The 24,256-nt window shown below is 50.0% G+C and overlaps 1 protein-coding gene across 1 annotated transcript in view; it reads left to right on the top strand.

Annotated features, from left to right (window-relative positions):
• Positions 1-1,075: 1,075 nt before the first annotated feature.
• The window catches only part of LOC144000395 (uncharacterized), a 38,449-nt gene continuing 15,268 nt past the window's right edge, over positions 1,076-24,256 (top strand). Inside the window, exons 1-2 of the mRNA XM_077494204.1 lie at positions 1,076-1,231; positions 8,175-8,462. Of these exons, the coding sequence (XP_077350330.1) occupies positions 8,195-8,462 (268 nt within the window). The 5' untranslated portion in view covers positions 1,076-1,231; positions 8,175-8,194. The remainder of the gene's footprint in view (positions 1,232-8,174; positions 8,463-24,256) is intronic.

Raw genomic sequence — 24,256 nt, 5'->3', positions numbered from 1 at the left:
ATAGAGTTTAAAGAGAAAGTAAACCCTGATGGGTTTACTTCCTCTTTGATTCCCTGCAAAGGTGAAGCATAATGGACTACTATGCATCGCATCGCGATAGTAGTCCATTATGTGTCACTTACCTGACACAGGAGCCAGTGAAGTCACCGCTGTCCCCTGTAGTCTGGAGCATCCATCTTCTTGGTGAGTCTCCGTGGGTCTTGCTGCTCCGGCGCTGTGATTCGCCAGAGCCATGATGACGTCACTCCCGCGCATGCGCACGGGAGCCGACACTCGCGGCAATCTGTGGCCTGCCCAGTGCGCTTGCGCGCCGCTGTCTTCGGGTAAATATCTCCTAAACCGTATAGGTTTAGGAGATATTTCTTGGACCTACAGGTAAGCCTTAATCTAGACTTACCTGTAGGTCAAAGTGGTTTGTAAGGGTTTACAACCACTTTAATATGTCTGCTGCCATCTACAGTAATTTATAAGTACTGCAGTCAGTCGGATTTACCTTGTTTGTTGTATCTCAGTTGATGTTACAATAATCTGGGCCTGCAAAGTGGCCCATCAACACCGACCACCTAATTACATATAATGTGCATCAGTGGTCATCAACCCTGTTCTCAGGACCCACTAACAGGCCAGGTTTTATGTATTACCTGGGGGGAGATGCCGACTAGAATACGGCAATCACTGAGCAGCAAATGATATCACCTGTGATGGATGTCAGTTATCTTGCAAACCTGGCCTGTTAGTGGGCTCCGAGGACAGGAGTGATGACCACTGGTGTACATGGAATGATCACAGAGAGCTTCATCTGCCAGCATATTGCAGTGTTTCTCAATTCCAGTCCTCAAGGTGCACCAACAGGTCATGTTTTCAGGATTTCCCTTTAGATGAAACGGCTGTGGTAATTACTAAGGCAGTGAAACTGATCAAATCACCTGTGCAAAATAATGGAAAGCCTGAAAACATGACCTGTTAGTGGGCCTTGAGGACTGTAATTGAGAAACACTGGCATATTGTATGTAATTAAACTATAATACATTCATATAATATAACAATCTGCTATAGAGTGGAACACTTTCACTTTCATTATGAACAGTTTATTGGTTTCCGTTCTGGACAAAGTTCAGTGTCAGTAAAATTATATTACACATAGAAGACGGAACTGGGGGCAGTCAGCCGCAACTCCTCCGTCCGACGATCGGTAAACATTTTATACCGAGGAAGAGCAATACACATCCAAGTAAGTGTGCGATATAAAACTTCTATAGAGAAACCATTTCCATCTACTATACAGTCCTCATTCCTCTGGTATATTGTATTTTCTGTACTTTATATTCTACATATACTTTATAATAGATGATGATAACATTTTATTTATTTTTTCTGCTTTCTCCCCCCCCCCCTCATCTCTCTCCTCCCCCTCTTTACCCCCCCCCCCCATTCTCTTTTGACTCCTCTCTAATCCTTTACCTCTCCCCACCCCTCTACCTCTTCTTCTTCCCCCATCCTTCTCCCCTCCTCCTTTTTTCTCACCCCCTCCTTTCTTTTCTGTCCTCTCCCCCCTCCTCACTCTCTCGTCTCCTTTTTTTTTCTGCCCTTCCTTCTCCCCTCTTTCCCCCCTCCTTCTCCCCTCCTCCTTTGTCCTCTTCCCCCACTCCTCTCTCTCCTTCCTTCTCCCCTTCTCCTTTCTTCCCCCCTCCCCTCTCTCTTCTCCTTTCTTTTCTGCCCCTCCTTCTCTCCCCTCCCCCCCTTCTCCCCTCTCCTTGCCTCTCTCCCTCCTCTCCTCCTCTATTGCCCTCTCCCCCTTTTTTTCTCCCCCTCTTGCTTTCCTCTCTCCTCTCCCCCTCCTCTCCTCCTTTCCTCTCTCTCTTCTCCTTTCACTTACCCACCTCTCCATCCCCTCCCCCCTCATTTCCTCTTTCTTTTTATCTCCTATACTCCCCCCTCTTCTCTTCTCTTTTCCCCATCTGCGTGTCTCCCTACCGAACCCCCCCCCCCTCTCTCCTTTTTCTCTCCTCCTCCTCTTCCTTTGTCACTCTCCCCTCCCATGTTCTTTCCCCCATCTGTCTCTCTTCACCTATCCTTCTTTCTCTGTCACCCTCTCTCACTGTGTACCCCCTCTATCCTCCTCTTCTCTCTCTCCTCCTTTCTTTTCCACCCATCCTTCTCCCCCTCTCTCCTCCTCCTTCTCCTCTTTTCCTTTCCTCTCTCCCCCTCCTTCTCTCTCTCCTCCCCCCTTCTATTTCTCCCCCCTCTCTCCTCTCCCTTCTCCCCTCCTCATTTCCTCTCTCCTCTCCACCCTATCTCTCTCTTCCCCTGATCCTTGCCGCTCTCTTATCCTTCCTCTTCCCCATCTCTCCTCCTTCCTCCCTCCTCGTTTCCTATTCTCCTCCTTTTTCCCCCATCTACTCTGTCTCCCTACCGAACCCCCCCCCCCCTTCTCTTCTTTTTCTCTCCCCCTCCTCTTCCTTTTTCACTCTCCCCTCTCTCTTTCTCTTTTTTTTTCTCTGTTCTTTCCCCCATCTGTCTCTCTTCACCTATTCTTCTTCTCTGTCACCCTCTCTCACTGTGTACCCCCTCTATCCTCCTCTTCTCTCTCTCCTTCTTTCTTTTCCGCCCATCCTTCTCTCCCTCTCTCCTCCTTCTCCTCTTCTCCTTTTCTCTCTCCCCCTCCTTCTCTCTCTCCTCCCCCCTTCTATCTACCCCCTCTCTCTCCCCTCCTCCTTTCCTCTCTCCCCCCCCTTCTCTCTCTCTCTCCTCCCACCTTCTATTTTCCCCCTCTCTCCCTTCCTTCTCCCCTCCCCTGATCCTTCCCGCTCTCTTCTATCCTTCCTTTTCCCCACCTCTGCTCCTTCCTCCCTCCTCCTTTCCTATTCGCCTCTCTTTTCCCCCCATCTACTCTGTCTCCCTACCAAACCCCCCCTCCTTTTTCTTTCCCCCTCCACTTCCTTTGTCACTCTCCCCTCTCTTTTTTCTCGTTTCTTTCCCCCATCTGTCTCTCTTCACCTATTCTTCTTCTCTGTCTCCCTCTCTCACTGTATACCCCCTCTATCCTCCTCTTCTCTCTCTCCTCCTTTCTTTTCCGCCCATCCTTCTCCCCTTCTCCTTTCCTCTCTCCCCCTCCTTCTCCCCTTCTCCTTTCCTATCTCCCCCTCCTTTTCTCTCTCCTCCCCCTTTTATTTATCCCCCCTCTCTCTCCTCTCCCTTTCTCCTTTCCTCTCCCCCCTCCTCTCTCTCCTCCCCCCTTCTAGTTCTCCCACTCGCTCCCCCTCCTTCTCCCCTCCTCCTTTCCTCTCTCCCCTCCTTCTCTCTCCCCCTTCCCTCTTCTATTTTCCCCCCTCTCTCCCCCTCCTTCTCCCCTCCTGTTTCCTCTCTCCTCCTCCTTTCTCCTTTCCTCTCTCCCCTCCTTCTCTCTCCCCCTTCCCTCTTCTATTTATCCCCCCTCTCTCCCCCTCCTTTTCCCCTCCTGTTTCCTCTCTCCTCCTCCTTCTCTCTCCCCTTCCCCTCTTCTATTTCTCCCCCCTCTTTCCCCTTCCATCTTCCCGCCTCCTTTCCTCTCCCCCCTCCTTCTCTCTCCCCTCCCCCCTTCTATCCCCCTCCTTCTCACTCCCCTTCCCCTCTTCTATTTCTCCCCCTCTCTCCCCTTCATTTTCCTCTTTCCCCCTCTTCTATTTCTCCCCTCCTTCCTTCTCCCCTCCCCCTTTCTCTCTCCCCCTCATTCTCTCTCTCCTCCCCCTTCTATCCCCCCTCTCTCCCTCTCCTCCTTCTCGCCCCCCTTCCCCTCTTCTATTTCTCCCCCCTCTCTCCCCTTCATTCTCCCCTCCCCCTTTCCTCTCTCCCCCTCCTTCTCTCTCTCCTCCCCCCTTCTATTTCTCCCCTCCCTCTCCCCACTTTCTTCTCCCCTCCTCTTATCCTCTCTCCTCCTCCCCTCCCCTTCTATTTCTCCCCCTCCTTCTCCCCTCCTCCTTTCCTCTCTCCCCCTCCTTCTCTCTCTTCTCTTCCTTCTATTTCTCCCCCCTCTCTCCCCTTCCTTATCCCTTCCTCGTTTCCTCTCTCCTCTCCCCCCTATCTCTCCCCTCCCTTGCTCCTTCCCTCTCCCTCTTCTCCTTTCTCTTCCCCAGCTCTCCTTCTTCCTCCCTCCTCCTTTCCTATTCCCCTCTCTTTTCCCCCATCCACTCTGTCTCCCTAACCCCCCCCCCCCCATTCTCTCCTCTCCTCTTTTCTCTCTCCCCCCCCCCCCCTCCTCCTCCATTTTTACTCTCCCTTTCTCTTTTTTTCCTCCTTTCTTTCCCTCATCTGTCTTCTCCCATCCTTCCTCTCTGTCTTCCTCTCTCGCTGTGTTTCCCTCTCTCTTCCCATCCAGCCCCCCCCCCCCCATCTCTTCTCTCTCTCCCCCACCTTCTCTGTCTTATTACCTCCATCCTCTCTGTTTTTGAATGTTGAAGTTGGGGAGTAACATCATTTTCCCCAGGTAGTAACTGAGGTATATAGAACCACCTACATCTTGTGTTGAATCAAAGAGTTGCAAAAGACACCAAAAGTTGACTTTCCAGGCACCAATCATAGAAAAATAAACAATAATATTTTATTAACAATTAATACATAACAATAGAAAACATTTAAAATACTGCAAACTAATTGCAATAGCAGCTAAACCTCTCAATGTGGACTATAAATGTCAGAAATCATGACATATATGGCATGATTGGTCTTAACTTATCTTTCTTTTTCAGGTCCAAAGTGAACATGGCAGCACCTCCAGAAAAATCCAATGTGGAAGAGCATAGGACCAAAATCAAGTTCCTGTTCCTCTAAGGGAAAGGTGGGAAGCAGATCCATGAAGAAATGTCACAAACATTGGGTGACAGCGGCCCTTCATATGCAACAGTTAAAACGTTGGGTTGCCAATTTTAAAACTGGCAATTTCGGTGTTAAAAGTGAAAAACCCAGTGGAAGGCCTGTTTCTGTCTCTGTGCCTGCAAATGTGAAAGCCATACATGACATGATCATGGAGGACCGCCGAATATCAGCCGAAGGTATTGCTACATATCTGGGAATATCACGTGAGAGAGTTGGTTCCATTATCCCCAATGACTTGGAAATGAGGAAGCTTGCAGCACAGGGGTTCCCAAAACGTTTGACTTTTTAAGTCACAGAAACAGAAACAGGCCTTCCACTGGGTTTCTGACTTCCAACACCGAAATGGCCAGTTTTAAAATTGACATCCAACTGTTGCATATGAAGGGCCGCTGACATCCAAAGTTTGTGACATTTCATCATGGATCTGCTTCACACCTTTCCCTTGGAGAAACAGGAACTTGATTATGGCCCTACGTTCTTCCATGTTGAATTTTTATGGTGGTTCTGCCATGTTCACTTTGGACCAGGGCTGGACTGGGACAGAAATTTGGCCCTGGACTTCATCCAGACCGGCCCCCTTACATCAGAGTCCCATCAGCAGCCCCCTTACATCAGAGTCCCATCAGCAGCCCCCTTACATCAGAGTCCCATCAGCAGCCCCCTTACATCAGAGTCCCATCAGCAGCCCCCTTACATCAGAATGTCCCAATAGCAGCCCCCTTACATCAGAGTGTCCCATCAGCAGCCCCCTTACATCAGAGTGTCCCATCAGCAGCCCCCTTACATCAGAGTGTCCCATCAGCAGCCCTCTTACATCAGAGTGTCCCATCAGCAGCCCCCTTACATCAGAGTGTCCCATCAGCAGCCCCCTTACATCACAGTTCCATCAGCAGCCCTCTTACATCGGAGTGTCCCAATAGCAGACCTCTTACATCGGAGTGTCCCATCAGCAGCCCCCTTTCAACAGAGTGTCCCAATAGCAGCCCCCTTACATCAGAGTGTCCCATCAGCAACCCCCTTACATAAGAGTGTCCCATCAGCAGCCCCCTTACATCAGAGTGTCCCAATAGCAGCCCCCTTACATCAGAGTGTCCCAATAGCAGCCCTCTTACATCAGAGTGTCCCATCAGCAGCCCCCTTTCATCAGAGTGTCCCACCAGCAGTCCCCTTACATCAGAGTCCCATCAGCAGCCCCCTTACATCAGTGTCCCATCAGCAGCCCTCTTACATCAGAGTGTCCCAATAGCAGCCCCCTTACATCAGAGTGTCCCATCAGTAGCCCCCTTACATCAGAGTGTCCCATCAGCAGCCCCCTTACATCAGAGTGTCCCATCAGCAGCCCCCTTACATCAGAGTGTCCCATCAGCAGCCCTCTTACATCAGAGTGTCCCATCAGCAGCCCCCTTACATCAGAGTGTCCCATCAGCAGCCCCCTTACATCACAGTTCCATCAGCAGCCCTCTTACATCGGAGTGTCCCAATAGCAGACCTCTTACATCGGAGTGTCCCATCAGCAGCCCCCTTTCAACAGAGTGTCCCAATAGCAGCCCCCTTACATCAGAGTGTCCCATCAGCAACCCCCTTACATAAGAGTGTCCCATCAGCAGCCCCCTTACATCAGAGTGTCCCAATAGCAGCCCCCTTACATCAGAGTGTCCCAATAGCAGCCCTCTTACATCAGAGTGTCCCAATAGCAGCCCCCTTACATCAGAGTGTCCCAATAGCAGCCCTCTTACATCAGAGTGTCCCATCAGCAGCCCCCTTACATCAGAGTGTCCCATCAGCAGCCCCCTTACATCAGAGTGTCCCATCAGCAGCCCCCTTACATCAGAGTGTCCCATCAGCAGCCCCCTTACATCAGAGTGTCCCATCAGCAGCCCCCTTACATCAGAGTGTCCCAATAGCAGCCCCCTTACACCAGAGTCCCATCAGCAGCCCCCTTACACCAGAGTCCTATCAGCAGCCCCCTTACACCAGAGTCCCATCAGCAGCCCCCTTACACCAGAGTCCCATCAGCAGCCCCCTTACACCAGAGTCCCATCAGCAGCCCCCTTACACCAGAGTCCCATCAGCAGCCCCCTTACACCAGAGTCCCATCAGCAGCCCCCTTACATTAGAGTGTCCCAATAGCAGCCCCTTACATCAGAGTGTTCCATCAGCAGCCCCCTTACACCAGAGGCCCATCAGCACCCCCTTACACCAGAGTCCCATCAGCAGCCCCGTTACATCAGAGTCCCATCAGCAGCCCTCTTACACCAGAGACCCATCAGCAGCCCCCTTACATCAGAGTGTCCTCCCCCCACATGTACTCAGTTCTGAAGGCAGCTTCTCTTCTTCCTCTCTCCAGTCATGTGATAACAAGTGATAGGGGAGAGAGGAAGGAAAGTCGGCTGGCTTTCTATCTCCCCCTGCAGGCTGGAGAGAGCATAATGCCTAATGCTCTCTCCAGCATATGACGGAAGCTTCTCCTCCTGACAGGAGTGAAATCATAATCACTCACTGTCAGAGAGGAGCGGCTCCAGGATTGCACCAGACCGGCCCACTGAGCTATCGGCCCACCGGGAATCTCCCGGTAGTCCCGATGGCCAGTACATGCCTGCTTTGCACCTGAAAAAGAAAGATAAGTTAAAATCATAGGTAGTTGATTTTTGGGTAAGGCTCAATACTTATCAGCACCCCCTCGTACTATTTTGTGAACAGTTTGAGGATCCCTGGCTATCACATCTATATGAGCTGGTTGGACATGCCATTCCAAAACCATGGCCATTAATATGGAGTTGCAGCACAACCACCACCACCTTAATTTCTATTGAATCCTCCACTTTTCTGGGTGGGCTTTCCCCGGTTTATATGATTTTGGAGTGTATCTGTTGGTATTTGTGCCAGCTCATGTCTTTATGGAGCTTGCCTTTGTACTCAGGGGCACATTTATGCTGGAACAGAAAAGAGCCTTCACTAAACTAATACTGCAGGGTTGAAAAGAGCACAATAGACTACCATGTCTTTTGTACACTGCATCAATAGCAGTCGTCTCCATTGCAAACACCTGAATAATTTGGGGGGGGTGCCAGATACTTTTGGCCATATAGTAGAAATGAAGGTCAGGTTCACAGAAACTTTGCGCCATAACAGTAATTCTTGTTGGGAATTCAAGGAGAACCCTGGAGTTGCAAAGTCCCAGAACTAACCAGTAAGCTATCATCGTTTACTCGTTTTTAATTTTGTTTCTCATTTGTATAACGTCCTCTAAGTGACCGATCACACATATTCCAGTGATGAGGATCCTATTCTAATGGAAACTTTGCGATTGTGTTTCATTTTAGAAAATCGTCCGCTGGTGAAAATGGTTTCTAAAAAGCCTGTTGTAGGGATATTCACCCGAGAGCATCAAGATCTGTACCAGTGGCTGGTCCGTTTTCTTCTCGCCATTTCTGTAGTGAAAGATGTCCGCCAGGTCGTTATCACTAACAATTTCTTTGAGTTTCAGCAAGAGGTGTTCAAATGTAGCTTTGCCATCCTCTACCACTCCAAGAAAAGAGGAAGACTCAACGTCACAGACGTCACGGACTCTCTGTACGACAGGGAGCTCCAACATCTCTATGAAACCTTTGGTGAGCTACTAGTCTATATAGTCCAATAAATTATAGACACATTGATGTAGCAACATTATACCACCTATAAAAACAATATTGACATTGAATGAAATCCTTATGGATAGAAAATTTATTCACTACAGCTGGCATTAGCACCGGATTAGGTGGATCTGTGCATGTAGGTGTAGGGGTCTTTTCTAATGGCATACTTAGTATATTTGACAGCTGGGGTGTATAATTTTTTAGCACTTCCTGTATGCAACATAGTTATTTTTAGCAATACGAATCATAGAATTAAATGAATAATAGTTGTGGCCAGTTGTTGGAGAAAGGTTCCCTTATAATGATATTTGGTGGGAAACAAACCCATTTCCATTGGAGGTCAGTGGAGAAGTGCCCCTTACATTTGTGGTTAGTAGGGATGAGCCGAACACCCCCACGGTTCAGTTCGCACCAGAACCTGCGAACGGACCGAAAGCTTGCACAAACGTTAGAACCCTATTAATTACAATGGACGCGAACGTTCGAAATCTAAAGTGCTAATTATAACGGCCAATATGCATGCTATTGTCCTAAAAAGGGTTTGGGGACCCTGGTCCTGCCCCAGGGGACATAGATCAATGCAAAAAGAAGTTTTAAAAACTGAAGTTTTTTCTGGAGCAGTCATTTTAATGATGCATAAAGTGAAAAAAAAAAGTGAAATATTACTTTAAATATCATACCTGGGGGGTGTCTGTAGTATGCCTGTGAAGTGGCACGTGTTTCCCGTGTTTAGAACAGTCCCTGCACAAAATGACATTTGTAAAGGAAAAAAAAGCCATTTAAAACTGCTTGCAGCTATTAAAGCATTAATTAAGTAATTATTAAGTAATGTCTTGTCCTGGCAATATGGAGGAAAATCTTTGAGAAAAATGGCATGGCTACCCCATCACCCCCCCTACCCCAGCCCATTACCAGCCCCTTTCTGTCTTGTATGGATATTAAGGGGAACCCCGCACCCAAAATATGTTAATGTTAGGCAGATGCCTGTGTTGCACAAATGAACTACACAACACCAGCAATTAGGGGGGGGGGGTAGATTCAGGTGTATGCTGTGCAGGAGGCACACTACACCCACTGTAACAGCGCTAGGTTAGGAAGCAAAGCAAAGCTGACACTGTCCCTGCCTATCCTGCTCTCTCCCTGAACACTACACTCACTGTAACAGAGCTATCTAAAGAAGTAAAGCACAGCTGACACTGTCCCTGCCTATCCTGCTCTCTATGAACGCCGCAACACACTACACAAGGCCGCCGCGCTGGCGGCCTTATATAGTGTGTGGCGTGTACTAAACCCCCTGAGCTATAATTGGCCACAGGCATCCAACCTGTGGCCAATTATGGCTCTCCTCGCTGCCGGTGCTGTGATTGGCTAAGCATGCGGGGTCACAGTGCATGCTTGGCCAATCATCAGCCAACAATTCACTGCAACTGGCGCAGTGCATTGTGGGCCATTCGTATCACACAAATTTGATGCGAACGGCCCACAAAGTTCTGTTTTCGACAAACGGACGAACGGCCGATGTTCAATTCGAACATGGGTTTGAATCGGACACAGGGCTCATCCCTAGTGGTTAGTGGAGAAGTGTGCCTTACATTGGTGGTCAGCAGAAGTAGGGTCCCCTTACATTGATGGTTAGTGGGGATGAACCCTCTTACATTTGTGGTTGGTGGAGAATGGCTCTCTTATAGAGGCGGAGAAGGACTTCCTTACAATATTCGTAAGAGACCATGCTGGTCAATGGGTAAAGACCCCATACATTGGTGATCAGTGAGAGACTGGCCTCCTTACTTTGGTGGATAGAGGTATAATTCCCCCTTGCATTGGTAGTCTGTAGAGTAATGCTCTCTTACATTGGTGATCAGTGGTGTAATACCATCTTACTTCCATGGTCAGTGGAGAGTGGCCCCCATACATTCTTGATCAGTGGAGTAGGACCACCTTACATTAGTTTAGTGCCCTCTTACAATGTATAGTGTATAGTATACCAGTGTATAGTGCCACCTTACATTGATGTTCAGTAAAAAATGGTTTTCTTGCATTGATAGTTAGTGGAGTAAGGGCCCTCCTAAACTTATATTCAGTGGAGGAAGGGCTTCCTCGCATTGGTGATAACCCCCCCTTACATTGTTGCTCGATGGGATGGGACCCCTTACAATGATGGTCAGTGGAAAAGTATCATCTTAGTTCGGTGATCAGTGGGAAGAATTCAAACACTTAAAAATATCATTTGTGTTGTTTATGAACCTCAGAGGAAGGCAAAGCCTCTACAGCATCGTTTCAATTTCCTGGCTATGACTTCAGTGACAGAACTATGCAGAAACTGTTGGGCAGGTGATTCATTAATCCAAGTCTGGCTGTAACAACAGACCCACGACTCTTTGGTATGTCTCTAGTGTCGTTTACTTGAGAAATGTATAGAAAGTGCAGATTTCAGAAGGTAGGTGGTTATTGGAGAAGTGCCCCTTTACATTTGTAGTCAGTGGAAGAAGGGCCCCCTTACATTGATGGTCAGTGCAGAAGGACCCTTTTACATCAGCGGAAAAAGAACCCCCTTACATTAGTAGTCGGCAGGGGCGGACTGACCATTGGGCTACTCGGGCCTGAGGGCCCCATGCCACTAGGGGGCCCCATCAAGGTTGCCAGCCTCAGTAAAACCAGGGACAGTATGTAAATCCCGAGATTATAGCTGCCCCACCTCTCCAGTATCTTCTCAGCCAATAGAAACATGTCTGTGTGTACCGTGTGTGTGATTGTATACTGTGTGTGTATACTATGTGGCCCCATAATCTCTGATTGCCTGGGGGCCCTATAATCTCCTATTGCCCGGGGGCCCCATGAGTTGTCAGTCCGCCCCTGGTAGTCGGAGAAGAGCTACTTCTGATAATCACATGGTGGTCAGTTAATCCTAATGCCGAATTGGCAATCCTTTTGTTGACATAAAGTTACTCTGTATTCACCAGTAAATTCAACCAGTAAATGCATGTAGGACTCATAGCCTGTACCTTAGCAGTACCTTGAATTCCTCCCTGAAATATAGAGCATGTCCTGTGCTTAGGCACTCCAGTTCTGTAGCCTCATATCTGCAGTGTCAGAGCATTTAGGGCCGCTGGTGGCTGCTAGTTTTACCACATTTGGAATGAGATTTGGTGATGTCGCTACCATGCTGTTCACTGTTCTCCTTGCTGGAGAAGAAGCTGTACCCGAGGACCTGTAGGGCATGGATCTCTATGCTTCTTCTGTACCTCTTCCGGTATTTTTTGAATATTACCCTCCAGCTATCAGATCACCATGTGGGCAGGACCACTCGCCCTGTACATGGATGTACCTTTCACTGTGGACCCTCTCACCAATGCCCAAGACCAGGCGGGGACTGTGGTCACATGAAAGTCTAACATTAAAGGAGTTGTAAAGGCAGAAGTTTTTGTTATCGTAATACATTCTATGCATTAAGATAAAAAAAAAAAACTTTTGTGCGTAGCACCCACCCCAGCATCCCCTAATTACTTACCTGAGCCCCAGCTCTCTCCAGCGATGTCCATGAATGTCTAAGCGGCTCAGGACACTCCTCCTGATTGGCTGACACACAGCAGCGGTGCCATTGGCTCCTACGACTGTCGATTAAAGTCAGTCAGCTAGCCAATCAGGGGAGAGAGGGGATGGGGCAGGGTTGGGGCTCTGTGTCTGTATAGATGCGCAGATCTGTGACTCGGCTCCGGTGCCCCTATAGGAAGCTGCTGACTGTGGGGGCACTTGATAGGAGGGAGGGTCCAGGAGCAGCAAAGAGGGAACCGAGAAGGGGAGGATCTGGGCTTCTCTGTGCAAAACCAACTGCACAGAGGAGGTAAGTATGACATATTTGTTCTTTAAAAAAAAAAACTAAAAAACGAGACTTTACAATCACTTTAAGGCAGTTCTGACTTAGAGATGAGCCGTGACACGGTGTGCAGTAGTAAAAGTACAGAGTTCCTCTGAAAGTGCTGTCCCCTTTCACTACACACTGATGCAGGTTTCATTAGGTAGGAAGCTGCTGAGCCCACGACCTCTCCACCAGTCCAGTGTACTTCTGTTACCTCACTCCCAACAACAAAATGGGGTCCTGCTGTGCACCTAGCGTGGACCTCATGCATGCACTTGGCAGCTCCCTCCTTCCCATACCGACAGTATGTGACCAAGTCAGGGATCTCTGTTATGTGGGTTCAGTTCCGGTTGCTAGTGGAAACTGAATGCAAGGGAGGGAGCCAGAACATCAACCCCCTCGCTACCAGAGGACCCGCCACCTTTACCAGGTACCAGGTGTTGTGACTTGAACTAATGCTTGGTTACCCATAGCAACTACACTTCTCCTGTTGCTTTACTTGCCGACAATGCCGAGTAGACCTTTTACATAGTTACATAGTAGGTGAGGTTGAAGAAAGACACAAGTCCATCAAGTCCAACCTGTGTGTGTGTGATTATATGTCAGTATTAAATTGTATATCATGTATGTTGTGTGATTATATGTAGTGATGGACGAACTTCCCACGGGACGTTTCGCGAACGCGGACCGCGAACGAGGCCGACCGTTCGCGAAACCGAACGTTCGCGGCGGGCCCCATTGACTTCAATGGGAGGCGAACTTCGCAAACCTATAGGTCAAATTTGCAGCCACAAGATAATTATTAGCTGGGCAAACATAGTCCCACCACATGGCCAATGACATAACACATGTATGAGGTGAATTTGGGATCGATAACTACAAGCATTCTTTTTTTATATGGGAAATTGTTGTGACAATTCAGGACTGTGGAGCGCATGAAGGCAATGGAGGAGAGGGAAGGTCAGGGACCAGGGTAGGCAAAGAAGAGGGTGCAGGAGATGATCACCAGAAGCGTGACATACAGCAATGACACCAGCACCGTGATAGAGTCATCTGACAACAGCACCGTGATAGAGAGCACTGACATCAGCAGCGTGACATAAAGCATTAACACCAGCACCGTGATATACAGCATTGACAGCAACACCGTGATAGAGAGTACTGACATCAGAAGCGTGACATTAAGCACTGACATCAGCACCATAATATACAGCACTGACAGCAGCACCGTGATAGAGGGCACTGACATCAGAAGCGTGACATACAGCACTGACAGCAACACCGTGATAGAGAGTACTGACATCAGAAGCGTGACATTAAGCACTGACATCAGCACCGTGATATACAGCACTGACAGCAGCACCATGATAGAGGGCACTGACATCAGAAGCGTGACATACAGCACTGACAGCAACACCGTGATAGAGAGTACTGACATCAGAAGCGTGACATTAAGCACTGACATCAGCACCGTGATATACAGCACTGACAGCAGCACCGTGATAGAGGGCACTGACATCAGAAGCGTGACATACAGCACTGACATCAGCACCGTGATATACAGCACTGACAGCAGCACCGTGATAGAGAGCACTGACATCAGAAGCGTGACATTAAGCACTGACATCAGCACCGTGATATACAGCACTGACAGCAGCAGCGTGACATTAAGCACTCACACCAGCACCGTGATATACAGCACTGACAGCAGCACCGTAAGCAGCCCCAGGAGTAAGTCAGCACAGCACAGGGATGGTGTGATCCCCTCATAATAAGCAGGCCCAGGAGAAACTCAGCACAGCACAGGGATGGTGTGATCCCCTCATAATAAGAACCCCCAGGAGGAAGTCAGCACAGCACAGGGATGGTGTGATCCCCTCATAATAAGCAGCCCCAGGAGGAAGTCAGCACAGCACAGGGATGGTGTGATCCCCTCATAATAAGAACCCCCAGGAGGAAGTCAGCACAGCACAGGGATGGTGTGATCCCCTCATAATAAGCAGGCCCAGGAGAAACTCAGCACAGCACAGGGATGGTGTGATCCCCTCATAATAAGAACCCCCAGGTGAAAATCGGCACAGCACAGGGATGGTGTGATCCCCTCATAATAAGAACCCCCAGGAGGAAGTCAGCACAGCACAGGGATGGTGTGATCCCCTCATAAGCAGCCCCAGTAGAAATATGACACCGCTCAACCTCTTCAAAGAGGAGGGTAGGGGCATATATACACTTTTGTGGACCAAGCAGGTTGTGTGTTAGTGATTAGCAGACTGTACATCAGTCCCTATACCAATGAAGGACTGCTGCAGTATAGGGCAGCAGTCAGCAGTGGTGCACCTCAACCCTATCTATTGTGGACCGATAGCGGTCCTTACAGAACAGCAGACTGTACCGCACTCAACCCTATGTACTGTAGCACCCTACACAGACCAAGTTACCAGTCCTGATAAAGAGCTTTGTGGAACAAGTGAGTTGTGAATGATTAGCAGACTGCAGCAGAAGGGCAGCAGTCAAGTATAATATTCTTTCTATATTTGGAAGAAAGAATATTATACGTGTACAAGCCTATTACCGTACCACTGATACCAGTCCTGAAAAGAACCTTTGTGGAACTAATAGTAACAGCTACTGATTAAACTGACCCTCACTGCCTCACACACTGCTTCCTTCCTGTCCCTATACAAACTGGCAAAAAAGAGGAGACTGGAACGATTACTGGTTACTAGTGATGGACGAACTTCCGACGGGACGTTTCGCTAACGCGAAACGCGAACGGACCCAAACGTTCGCGAAACCGAACGTTCGCCGCGGGCCCCATTGACTTCAATGGGAGGCGAACTTTGCAAACCTTCATGTCGAATTTGCGGCCACGTGGTAATTGTTAGGAGGTAAAACGTAGTCCCACCACCTGGACAATGACATTCTACATGTATGAGGTGAATTTGGGATCGATAACTACAAACATTTTTTTTTTATTTAGGAAATTGTTCTAACAATTCAGGACTATGGAGCTAATGAAGGCAATGGAGGAGAGGGAAGGTCAGGGACCAGGGTAGGCAAAGAAGAGGGTGCAGGAGATGATCACCAGCAGCGTGACATACCGGAATGACACATGCACCGTGATAGAGGCATCTGACAGCAGCACCGTAATACAGAGCACTGACATCAGCACCGTGACATACAGCACTGACAGCAGCACCGTGACATACAGCGCTGACAGCAGCACCGTGACATACAGCGCTGACAGCAGCACCGTGACATACAGCGCTGACAGCAGCACCGTGACATACAGCACTGACAGCAGCACCGTGACATACAGCACTGACACAAAGAAGCGTGACATACAGCACTGACAGCAGCACCGTGACATACAGCACTGACAGCAGCACAGTGACATACAGCGCTGACAACAGCACCGTAAGCAGCCCCAGGAGGAAGTCAGCACAGCACAGGGATGGTGTGATCCCCTCATAATAAGAACCCCCAGGAGGAAGTCAGCACAGCACAGGGATATCATAAGCAGCCCCAGTAGAAATATGACACCGCTCAACCTCTTCAAAGAGGAGGGTAGGGGCATATAGTACGGTGTGCTTTTTTGGGTCAGGGAAGTGAGCCAAATGAATTAAGAAGGTCTGTGTGCTTGATTAAAAAAATTGTTTATAGACATATACATGGTCTACTGGTCACATGTGTTGAATTCCTCCGAGATCCATGCCTCATTCATTTTTAGAAATGTGAGGTAGTTAACACTGTCGTGAGCTAGGCGAGTACGCTTATCGGTCACAATCCCCCCTGCTGCGCTGAACGTCCTTTCGGACAGGACACTGGATGAGGGACAAGCCAACAGTTCGATTGCAAATTGGGCAAGCTCTGGCCAGAGGTCAAGCCTGCCCACCCAGTAGTCTAGGGGTTCATCACTCCTCAGAGCGTCCACATCGGCCGTTAACCCAATGTAGTCGGACACCTGACGGTCTAGGCGTTCCCTGATGCTGGATCCGGATGACACCTGTCGATGGGTCGGCTGAAAGAATGACCTCATATCCGAAGTCACCAACACATCTTCAAACCGGCCTCTTCTTGCAGGCGCTGTTGGATTGGTACCCGCAAATCCTTCTCTGGGAGTGGGAATTGCTCCTCTACCAGCGCACGCAAAAGCAGAATGCAGCATTTCACGAAGCAAGGCCTGGAAGTGCTGCATTCTGACAGCCCTCTGCGACGGTGGTAACATTTCCGCCATTTTGTGTTTGTACCGGGGATCTAAGTACGTTGCCACCCAGTACTGGTCCTTGACCCTCATGCTTTTTATACGGGGGTCCCTATTAAAACACTGGAGCATGAAGGCCCCCATTTGCACTAAAGTGGAAGCGGTGTGGTGGCCTGGCTCCTGCTCATCATCCAGGATAATGTCGTCCTCTTCATTCTCCTCTCCCCATCCTCGCACAACAGGGATCCCAGAAAGGTTTAAAGCATGCTCTTCTTGCTCCTGCTCATCCGCCCCGGCACCATCCTCCTCTGACTCCTCATCAGACTCCTGTTGTTGACTTGTCTCAGATAGAGTAGCCCCCCCTGGGAATTCATCCAGCATTGCGACTTCCTCATCTTCCCGCTCCTGCTCCTCCACAGCCTGATCAATGACACGACGCAATGCACGCTCCATAAAGAAGGCATAAGGTACCATGTCACTGATGGCGCCATGGCTGCGACTGACCAGTTTGGTGATCTCCTCAAATGGCCGCAGAAGTCTGCATGCGTCGCGCATGAGCAGCCACTGGCGCGGTGAAAAAAACCCCAGCTCCCCAGAACCGTTTCTTTCGCAGAGTTCATACAGGTAGACGTTAACTGCACGTTTCTGCTGGAGCAGCCTATCAAGCATATAGAAGGTTGAGTTCCATCGCGTCGGGCAATCGCAAATAAGACGTCTGACCGGCAGATGGTGTCGCCGCTGAATGTCAGCAAGGCGAGCCATGGCCATGTAAGATCTTCTGAAATGGGCCGAGATTTTCCTTGCCTGCCGCAAGATGTCCTGGACCCCAGGGTATTTGACAAGGAATCGCTGCACGACCAAGTTTAAGACGTGTGCCATGCACGGCACGTGCGTGATTTTGCCCTGTTTCAATGCGCTAAGCAGATTGGCACCGTTGTCACACACCACTTTGCCAACTGTCAAATTGAGCGGTGTTAGCCACTCATCTGCCTGTGAACGCAAAGCTGAAAGGAGTGCCGGGCCAGTGTGGCTCTTTGCTTCCAGGCACAACAGACGCAGCACGGCATGGCAACGTCTCACCTGGCATGTGGAATAGGTTCTGGGGAGCTTGGGCGGTGCAGCGGAAGAGACGCTAGCAGCGGAAAAGGAGGAGGCAGCTGAGGAGGAGAGGGAGGAGGATGGAGTAGGAGGAGGAGGAGAAGAAGAGTCAGGCCTGCATGCAATCCGTGGCGGTAAAACCAAATCTACACGGGTGCCACGGGTTACATGCTTGACGGCCGTCAGAAGGTTCACCCAGTGGGCAGTAAAACTGATATACCTTCCCTGCCCGTGTTTGCTAGACCACGTGTCTGTGGTCAGATGTATCTTGGCACCGACACTGTGTGCCAGAGATACATTCACTTGCCGCTGAACATGGCCATATAGCTCTGGAATGCCCTTCTCTGAGAAATACTTCCTTCCTGGGACCTTCCATTGTGGTGTTCCAATGGCCACAAATTTGCGAAAGGCCTCCGAGTCCACCAGTTTATATGGCAGTAGTTGGCGGGCTACGAGTTCTGACAAGCCAGCCGTCAACCGTTGGGCAAGAGGGTTATCCGGCGTCATCATTTTTTTACGCTCAAACATTAGGCCCATGGAAGCCTGCCTTTTTGCAGAAAAACGTGAGCTTGGCGTGATGGAAGGTGGAGTGGAGGACAATTGTGAGGAGAGAGGAGAAGGAGAAGTAGAAGACGAGGCTGGACGGTGAGAGCCTGCAGTGTGGCTTTGTGTGTTCCGTTGCTCCCACTGGGCTCGGTGATGGCTGCTCATGTGCCTTCTTAAGGCGGTCGTCCCTAGGTGAGTATTGGGCTTACCGCGACTAACGCGTTGACTGCAAAGATTGCAGATGGCAACGCTATTGTCAGCAGCAGACACGTTAAAAAAAGCCCACACTGCGGAGCCATGTGCCGGTGTCCTGGGAGCGCCAGATGTGACCGTACATGGTCGATGACTGGCTCCTGATACATTTGCAGTCTGCTTTGTCCCTGCTGTGCAATGTAAGTCATTGCTGCTTCTCCTCCCTATCTGCTGGTCCATATCTCCCTCTGAACTCCCCTCCTCTTCCTCTCTTGTGGGCACCCACGTGACATCACTAGACACGTCATCATCAACGTCACCTTCCCCACCGCTATAAGTAGAGATCTCGGAGTAGGCAGCAACACCGGGGACCAACCTCCTCCTTGGGCTGATCTGGGTACTGTCGTCAGACTGCTGAGTAGCGCTTGTTGCTAGCTCCTCTTCCTGATCCAATACCAAGAGTGGCTGCGCATCAGAAATGTCCTCTTGATATGGATCGGAAAATAATTCCTGTGACTCAAGCGGAAGGTATGTGGTGGTGGTGGTGTTGTTGGTGGTAGTGTCTTTGGGGGTGCACATAGCAGAGAGTGAAGAAGAGGGTGCAGATCGAGAGGATGAGGAGGGTGCAGAAGAGTAAGGCTGAGTGAGCCACTCAACCAAGTCTGGTGCGTCCTTTAAAGTAATTGAACGCACCTTCTGCAACTTCCCACTTTGGCTCAAGGCTGTTGCTCCTGCCCTACCCCTACCACCCCTGCGGAAGGGCCTGCCTCTTCCTCTGCCTGTCATTTTTTAAATCGCCCTGTGACAAAACTCTTAGTCCCTATACCGCTGAAGGACTGCTGCAGTATAGGGCAGCGGTCAGCAGTGGTGCACGTCAACCCTATCTATTGTGGACCGATAGCGGTCCTTACAGAACAGCAGACTGTACCCCACTCAAGCCTATGTACCGTAGCACCCTATACCAAGTTACCAGTCCTTATAAGAACTTTTGTGGACCAAGCAGGTTGTGTATTAGTGTTTAGCAGACTGTACGTCAGTCCCTATACCGCTGAAGGACTGCTGCAGTATAGGGCAGCGGTCAGCAGTGGTGCACGTCAACCCTATCTATTGTGGACCGATAGCGGTCCTTACAGAACAGCAGACTGTACCGCACTCAAGCCTATGTACCGTAGCACCCTATACCAAGTTACCAGTCCTTATAAGAACTTTTGTGGACCAAGCAGGTTGTGTATTAGTGTTTAGCAGACTGTACGTCAGTCCCTATACCGCTGAAGGACTGCTGCAGTATAGGGCAGCGGTCAGCAGTGGTGCACGTCAACCCTATCTATTGTGGACCGATATCGGTCCTTACAGAACAGCAGACTGTACCGCACTCAAGCCTATGTACCGTAGCACCCTATACCAAGTTACCAGTCCTTATAAGAACTTTTGTGGACCAAGCAGGTTGTGTATTAGTGTTTAGCAGACTGTACGTCAGTCCCTATACCGCTGAAGGACTGCTGCAGTATAGGGCAGCGGTCAGCAGTAGTGCACCTCAACCCTATGTATTGTGGACCGATAGCGGTCCTTACAGAACAGCAGACTGTACCGCACTCAAGCCTATGTACCGTAGCACCCTAGACAGACCAAGTTACCAGTCCTGATAAAGAGCTTTGTGGAACAAGTGAGTTGTGAATGTTTAGCAGACTGCAGCAGAAGGGCAGCAGTCAAGTATAATATTCTTTCAATATTTGGAAGAAAGAATATTATACGTGTACAAGCCTATTACCGTACCACTGATACCAGTCCTGAAAAGAACCTTTGTGGAACTAATAGTAACAGCAAGTCTTTAAAATTACCCTCACTGCCTGACAACACTGCTTACTTCCTGTCCCTATACAAAGTGGCAAAAAATAGTAGACTGGAACAATTAGTGGTTATGATGAAACAGCTCTTTTGTGGACCTGATAGTAACAGCTAATGATGAAAGACTAATCTTGCTGTCCCTGTAGCATACACCGCCCTTTCCCTTTCTCTAAACTAACAAAAGACACTCAGGCTACTGCAAGAATCAGTAGCACAGCAAACCTATAAACACCTAACACCTATACCAGTCCTGAAAAGAACTTTTGTGTACCAAATAGCTAGTGGTTTATCTCTCCCTACTCCACACAGGAACCTTTCCCTATCGTAACAGAAGAAAGAATGTAAAATGGCCACCGGATCGGGTGTATTTATAGGTTAGGGGGAATGTCCAAGTGTCCATGTGCTGTCATGTCTCAATTGGCTGTCCTGTATCACATGATAAACGTGTCACCAAAGGTTAAAGTTCTTGTATACATTAAACACGTAAGTCCGCCGCGGCGAACGACGGAAAAAGGCGTGCGAACGTGCGGACCGCGAATGTCGGAAATTCGCCGCGAAACGACCGCCGGGCGAAACGTTCGTCCATCACTACTGGTTACTGGAATAGCTCTTTTGTGGACCTGATAGTAACAGCTAATGACTAAACTGACTCTCCCTGCAGCACACACCGTCCTTTCCCTTTCTCTAAACTGACAAAAGACACTCAGGCTGCTGCAAGAATCAGTAGCACAGCAAACCTATAAACACCTAACACCTATACCAGTCCTGAAAAGAACTTTTGTGTACCAAATAGCTAGCGATTTATCTCTCCCTACTCCACACAGCAACCTTTCCCTATAGTGACAGAAGAAAGAATGTAAAATGGCCACCGGATCGGGTGTATTTATAGGTTAGGGGGAATGTCCAAGTGTCCATGTGCTGTCATGTCTCAATTGGCTGTCCTGTACCCCATGATAGACGTGTCATCATAGGTCAAAGTTCTTTTACATATTAAACACGAAGGTCCGCCGGGGCGAACAGCGCCAATAGTCCGCCGAACGAGCGGACCGCGAACGTCCAAAATTCGCCGCGAAACGACCGCCGGGTGAACCGTTCGGCCATCACTAATTATATGTCAGTATTACATTGTATATCTCTGTATGTTGTATGATTATATGTCAGTATTACATTGTATATCTCCGTATTGTGACATTGGGGTGTTTAGCTCAAGTGGTAGATGCATTTTTTAGTCCACATCAGTCAGGCGTGTATGGTTAAGGGCCTGGTAGCCCACATTTATTAGAAGAAAACAAAACAATAGTCCAGTAATCCCACGCAGGGGTTTAAATTCATTCAGCACACAAATGAACATACCAAGCCACCTGGCTCTCAATTGTCAATAGTTCCTCTGCTTGCTCCCAACAGATTTATCAACTCTTTCCAGCCCCCTGGACTCACCGGCTTCCTTAGTCTTCCTGACTCTCAAGGTTGTCAGCCTTTCCCAGTCCCTTACACGGACTACAGTCTCCCACAGGGCAACCCACTCTTTAACCAGCAGCAAGCTGCTCACACTCCACCATCCTCTACAAATCCCCTCGTTATATAGGCTGTGTGCCGCTGGGCACACACCCTGCTCGCTAGCCTCAAGACCCGGACACAGGGTTGGAGATCCCGTCCCACCCATAACTCTCAGGGATCTCCAAACTACAGAATCCCATCTGGAGCTAGCAAAACCTGGAGAAAACTGACAGAGCAGTTTTCTCCATTTAAAAGCTACACTCTGTAGTTTTGCAGTCCGCAGATATGCAAACTCTGTGTCTATGTCTCGTTTTCCTCCTATTTCATAGGGACAGAGCCTCGCTCTGTCACATATCCCCCCCCTTTGTTTCGATCCGGAGGGAGGAACACCAGCACCCATCATGATGGTTGGGACACCTCTGTGCTGGCTGTCAGCCACGTAGGCCCAACCCTTTTTCCGGGTGCGCTTCCAGGAACATTCCCCCCTGGATCTTAACAGGTTCCTATATTGTCCTATACTCAGCCTTCCTCTTCTTTTGGGGTCCCTGGGCTTATTCACTTTTCTTGGGGGAACTCTGTCTTCCTTGAGCCCTCCTTTCAACTTACAAATACCCATTTTACCCTTCACCATCGGTATTTCAGGTTCAAAACAGTTTTTCTTGGTACCCACTGCAACCAAATCATTGTTTACAGAACGAACAATTAACAGATCACAGCTTTCCATATCATCAGTGCTTTCCAATTCAGTGTTTGTTAGAAGAAGACCTGAGGAGGGACTACATCCGATGGGACCATAGCACAGCTCCACCTCACCCGTTGTCAAACACTCCATGGGTACCTGTTCTAAGGCCGCGTACACACGCGCGGACTGTTCGCCCAACCTTGTTCGGCAAACAGTTTGTCAAACAGTCCGCTCAAAATTTGCATGAGCGGACTTGCCCACACACGAGCGGACTGTTTGACGAACAAGGTTGGGCAAACAGTTCGCTCAACTTTTGAAATGAGCGGACTCGCCCACGTAAGGAGGAGGCAAATCCGCCCATTTCGAGCGCGTGTACAGGTAGGCGGGGCCCGCGAAGGAGACGTCGCGGGCTCCGCCGCCTGGAATGGGCTTAAAGGGGAACCCCAACGCCGAAAAAAATCGGCGTGGGGGTTCCCCCCAAGTCCACACCAGACCCTTGTCCGAGCACGCTACCCGGCCGGCCAGGAAAGGGGGGCGAGCGAGCGCGCCCCCCCTCCTGAGCCGTACCAGGCCGCGTGCCCTCAACATGGGGGGTGCCTTGGGGAAGGGGGGGCCGCGCGGCCCCCCCACCCCAAAGCACCTTGTCCCCATGTTGATGAGGACAAGGGCCTCTTCCCGACAACCCTGGCCGTTGGTTGTCGGGGTCTGCGGGCGGGGGGCTTATCGGAATCCGGGAGCCCCCTTTAAGAAGGGGGCCCCCGGATACCGGCCCCCCACCCTATGTGAATGAGTATGGGGTACAATGTACCCCTACCCATTCACCTGTGAAATAAAGTACAAATAAAAACACAACACAGGGGGAAAAAATATTTTATTGCACAGCCGGGGGTCTTCCGTCTTCGGGGGTCTTCTCGCCGGACTCCTCCGCTATGTGTGTGTAGCTCTTTTGCCAGCGGAGGAGTCCGGCTTTCTTCCTCCCCGCCGCCGGCCTCTTCTCCCGACTTCGGGGGTCTTGTCCCCCTCTTCGGTTCTTCTGCCGGGCCACCGCGCCTGGTCCGGTGGCCCGGTCTTCTGTCGCCGTCTTCCGTTCTTCTGTCGCCGCCTTCGGTTCTTCTGCCGGGCCACCGCGCCTTCTTGTAGCTCTTTTACAGGCGGTGGCCCGGTCTTCTGTCGCCGTCGCCGCCTTCCGTTCGTGTTCTTCTTCTTGTTCTTCTTGTTCTTCTCCAGGCGATGTTGACACGTCGCTCCCTCCGGCCGGAATGCCAGAGCCGCCCTGCGCTGTGACTTATATAGTGACAATGGGGCGGGGTCACATGGTATATGTCACATGGGTTGATGTCACGTGGTGACCCCGCCCCCTTACGATGTCATAGTCCCCATGTGACATCAACCCATGTGACCAACCCATGTGACATATACCATGTGACCCCGCCCCATTGTCACTATATAAGTGACCGCACAGCGCGTCCCCGGCATTCCGGCCGGAGAGCTCGTCGAGTCAACATCTCCAGGAGAAGAACAAGAAGAACAAGAAGAAGAACACGAACGGAAGGCGGCGACGGCGACAGAAGACCGGGCCACCGCCTGTAAAAGAGCTACAAGAAGGCGCGGTGGCCCGGCAGAAGAACCGAAGGCGGCGACAGAAGAACGGAAGACGGCGACAGAAGACCGGGCCACCGGACCAGGCGCGGTGGCCCGGCAGAAGAACCGAAGAGGGGGACAAGACCCCCGAAGTCGGGAGAAGAGGCCGGCGGCGGGGAGGAAGAAAGCCGGACTCCTCCGCTGGCAAAAGAGCTACACACACATAGCGGAGGAGTCCGGCGAGAAGACCCCCGAAGACGGAAGACCCC

Source organism: Lithobates pipiens, unplaced genomic scaffold, assembly GCF_037356315.1.
Source record: "Lithobates pipiens isolate NorthernLeopardFrog02 unplaced genomic scaffold, aLitPip1_a1.2 Scaffold_22, whole genome shotgun sequence".
NCBI classification, from domain to species: domain Eukaryota; kingdom Metazoa; phylum Chordata; class Amphibia; order Anura; family Ranidae; genus Lithobates; species Lithobates pipiens.
This window is presented reverse-complemented; position numbering and strand designations above follow the sequence as displayed.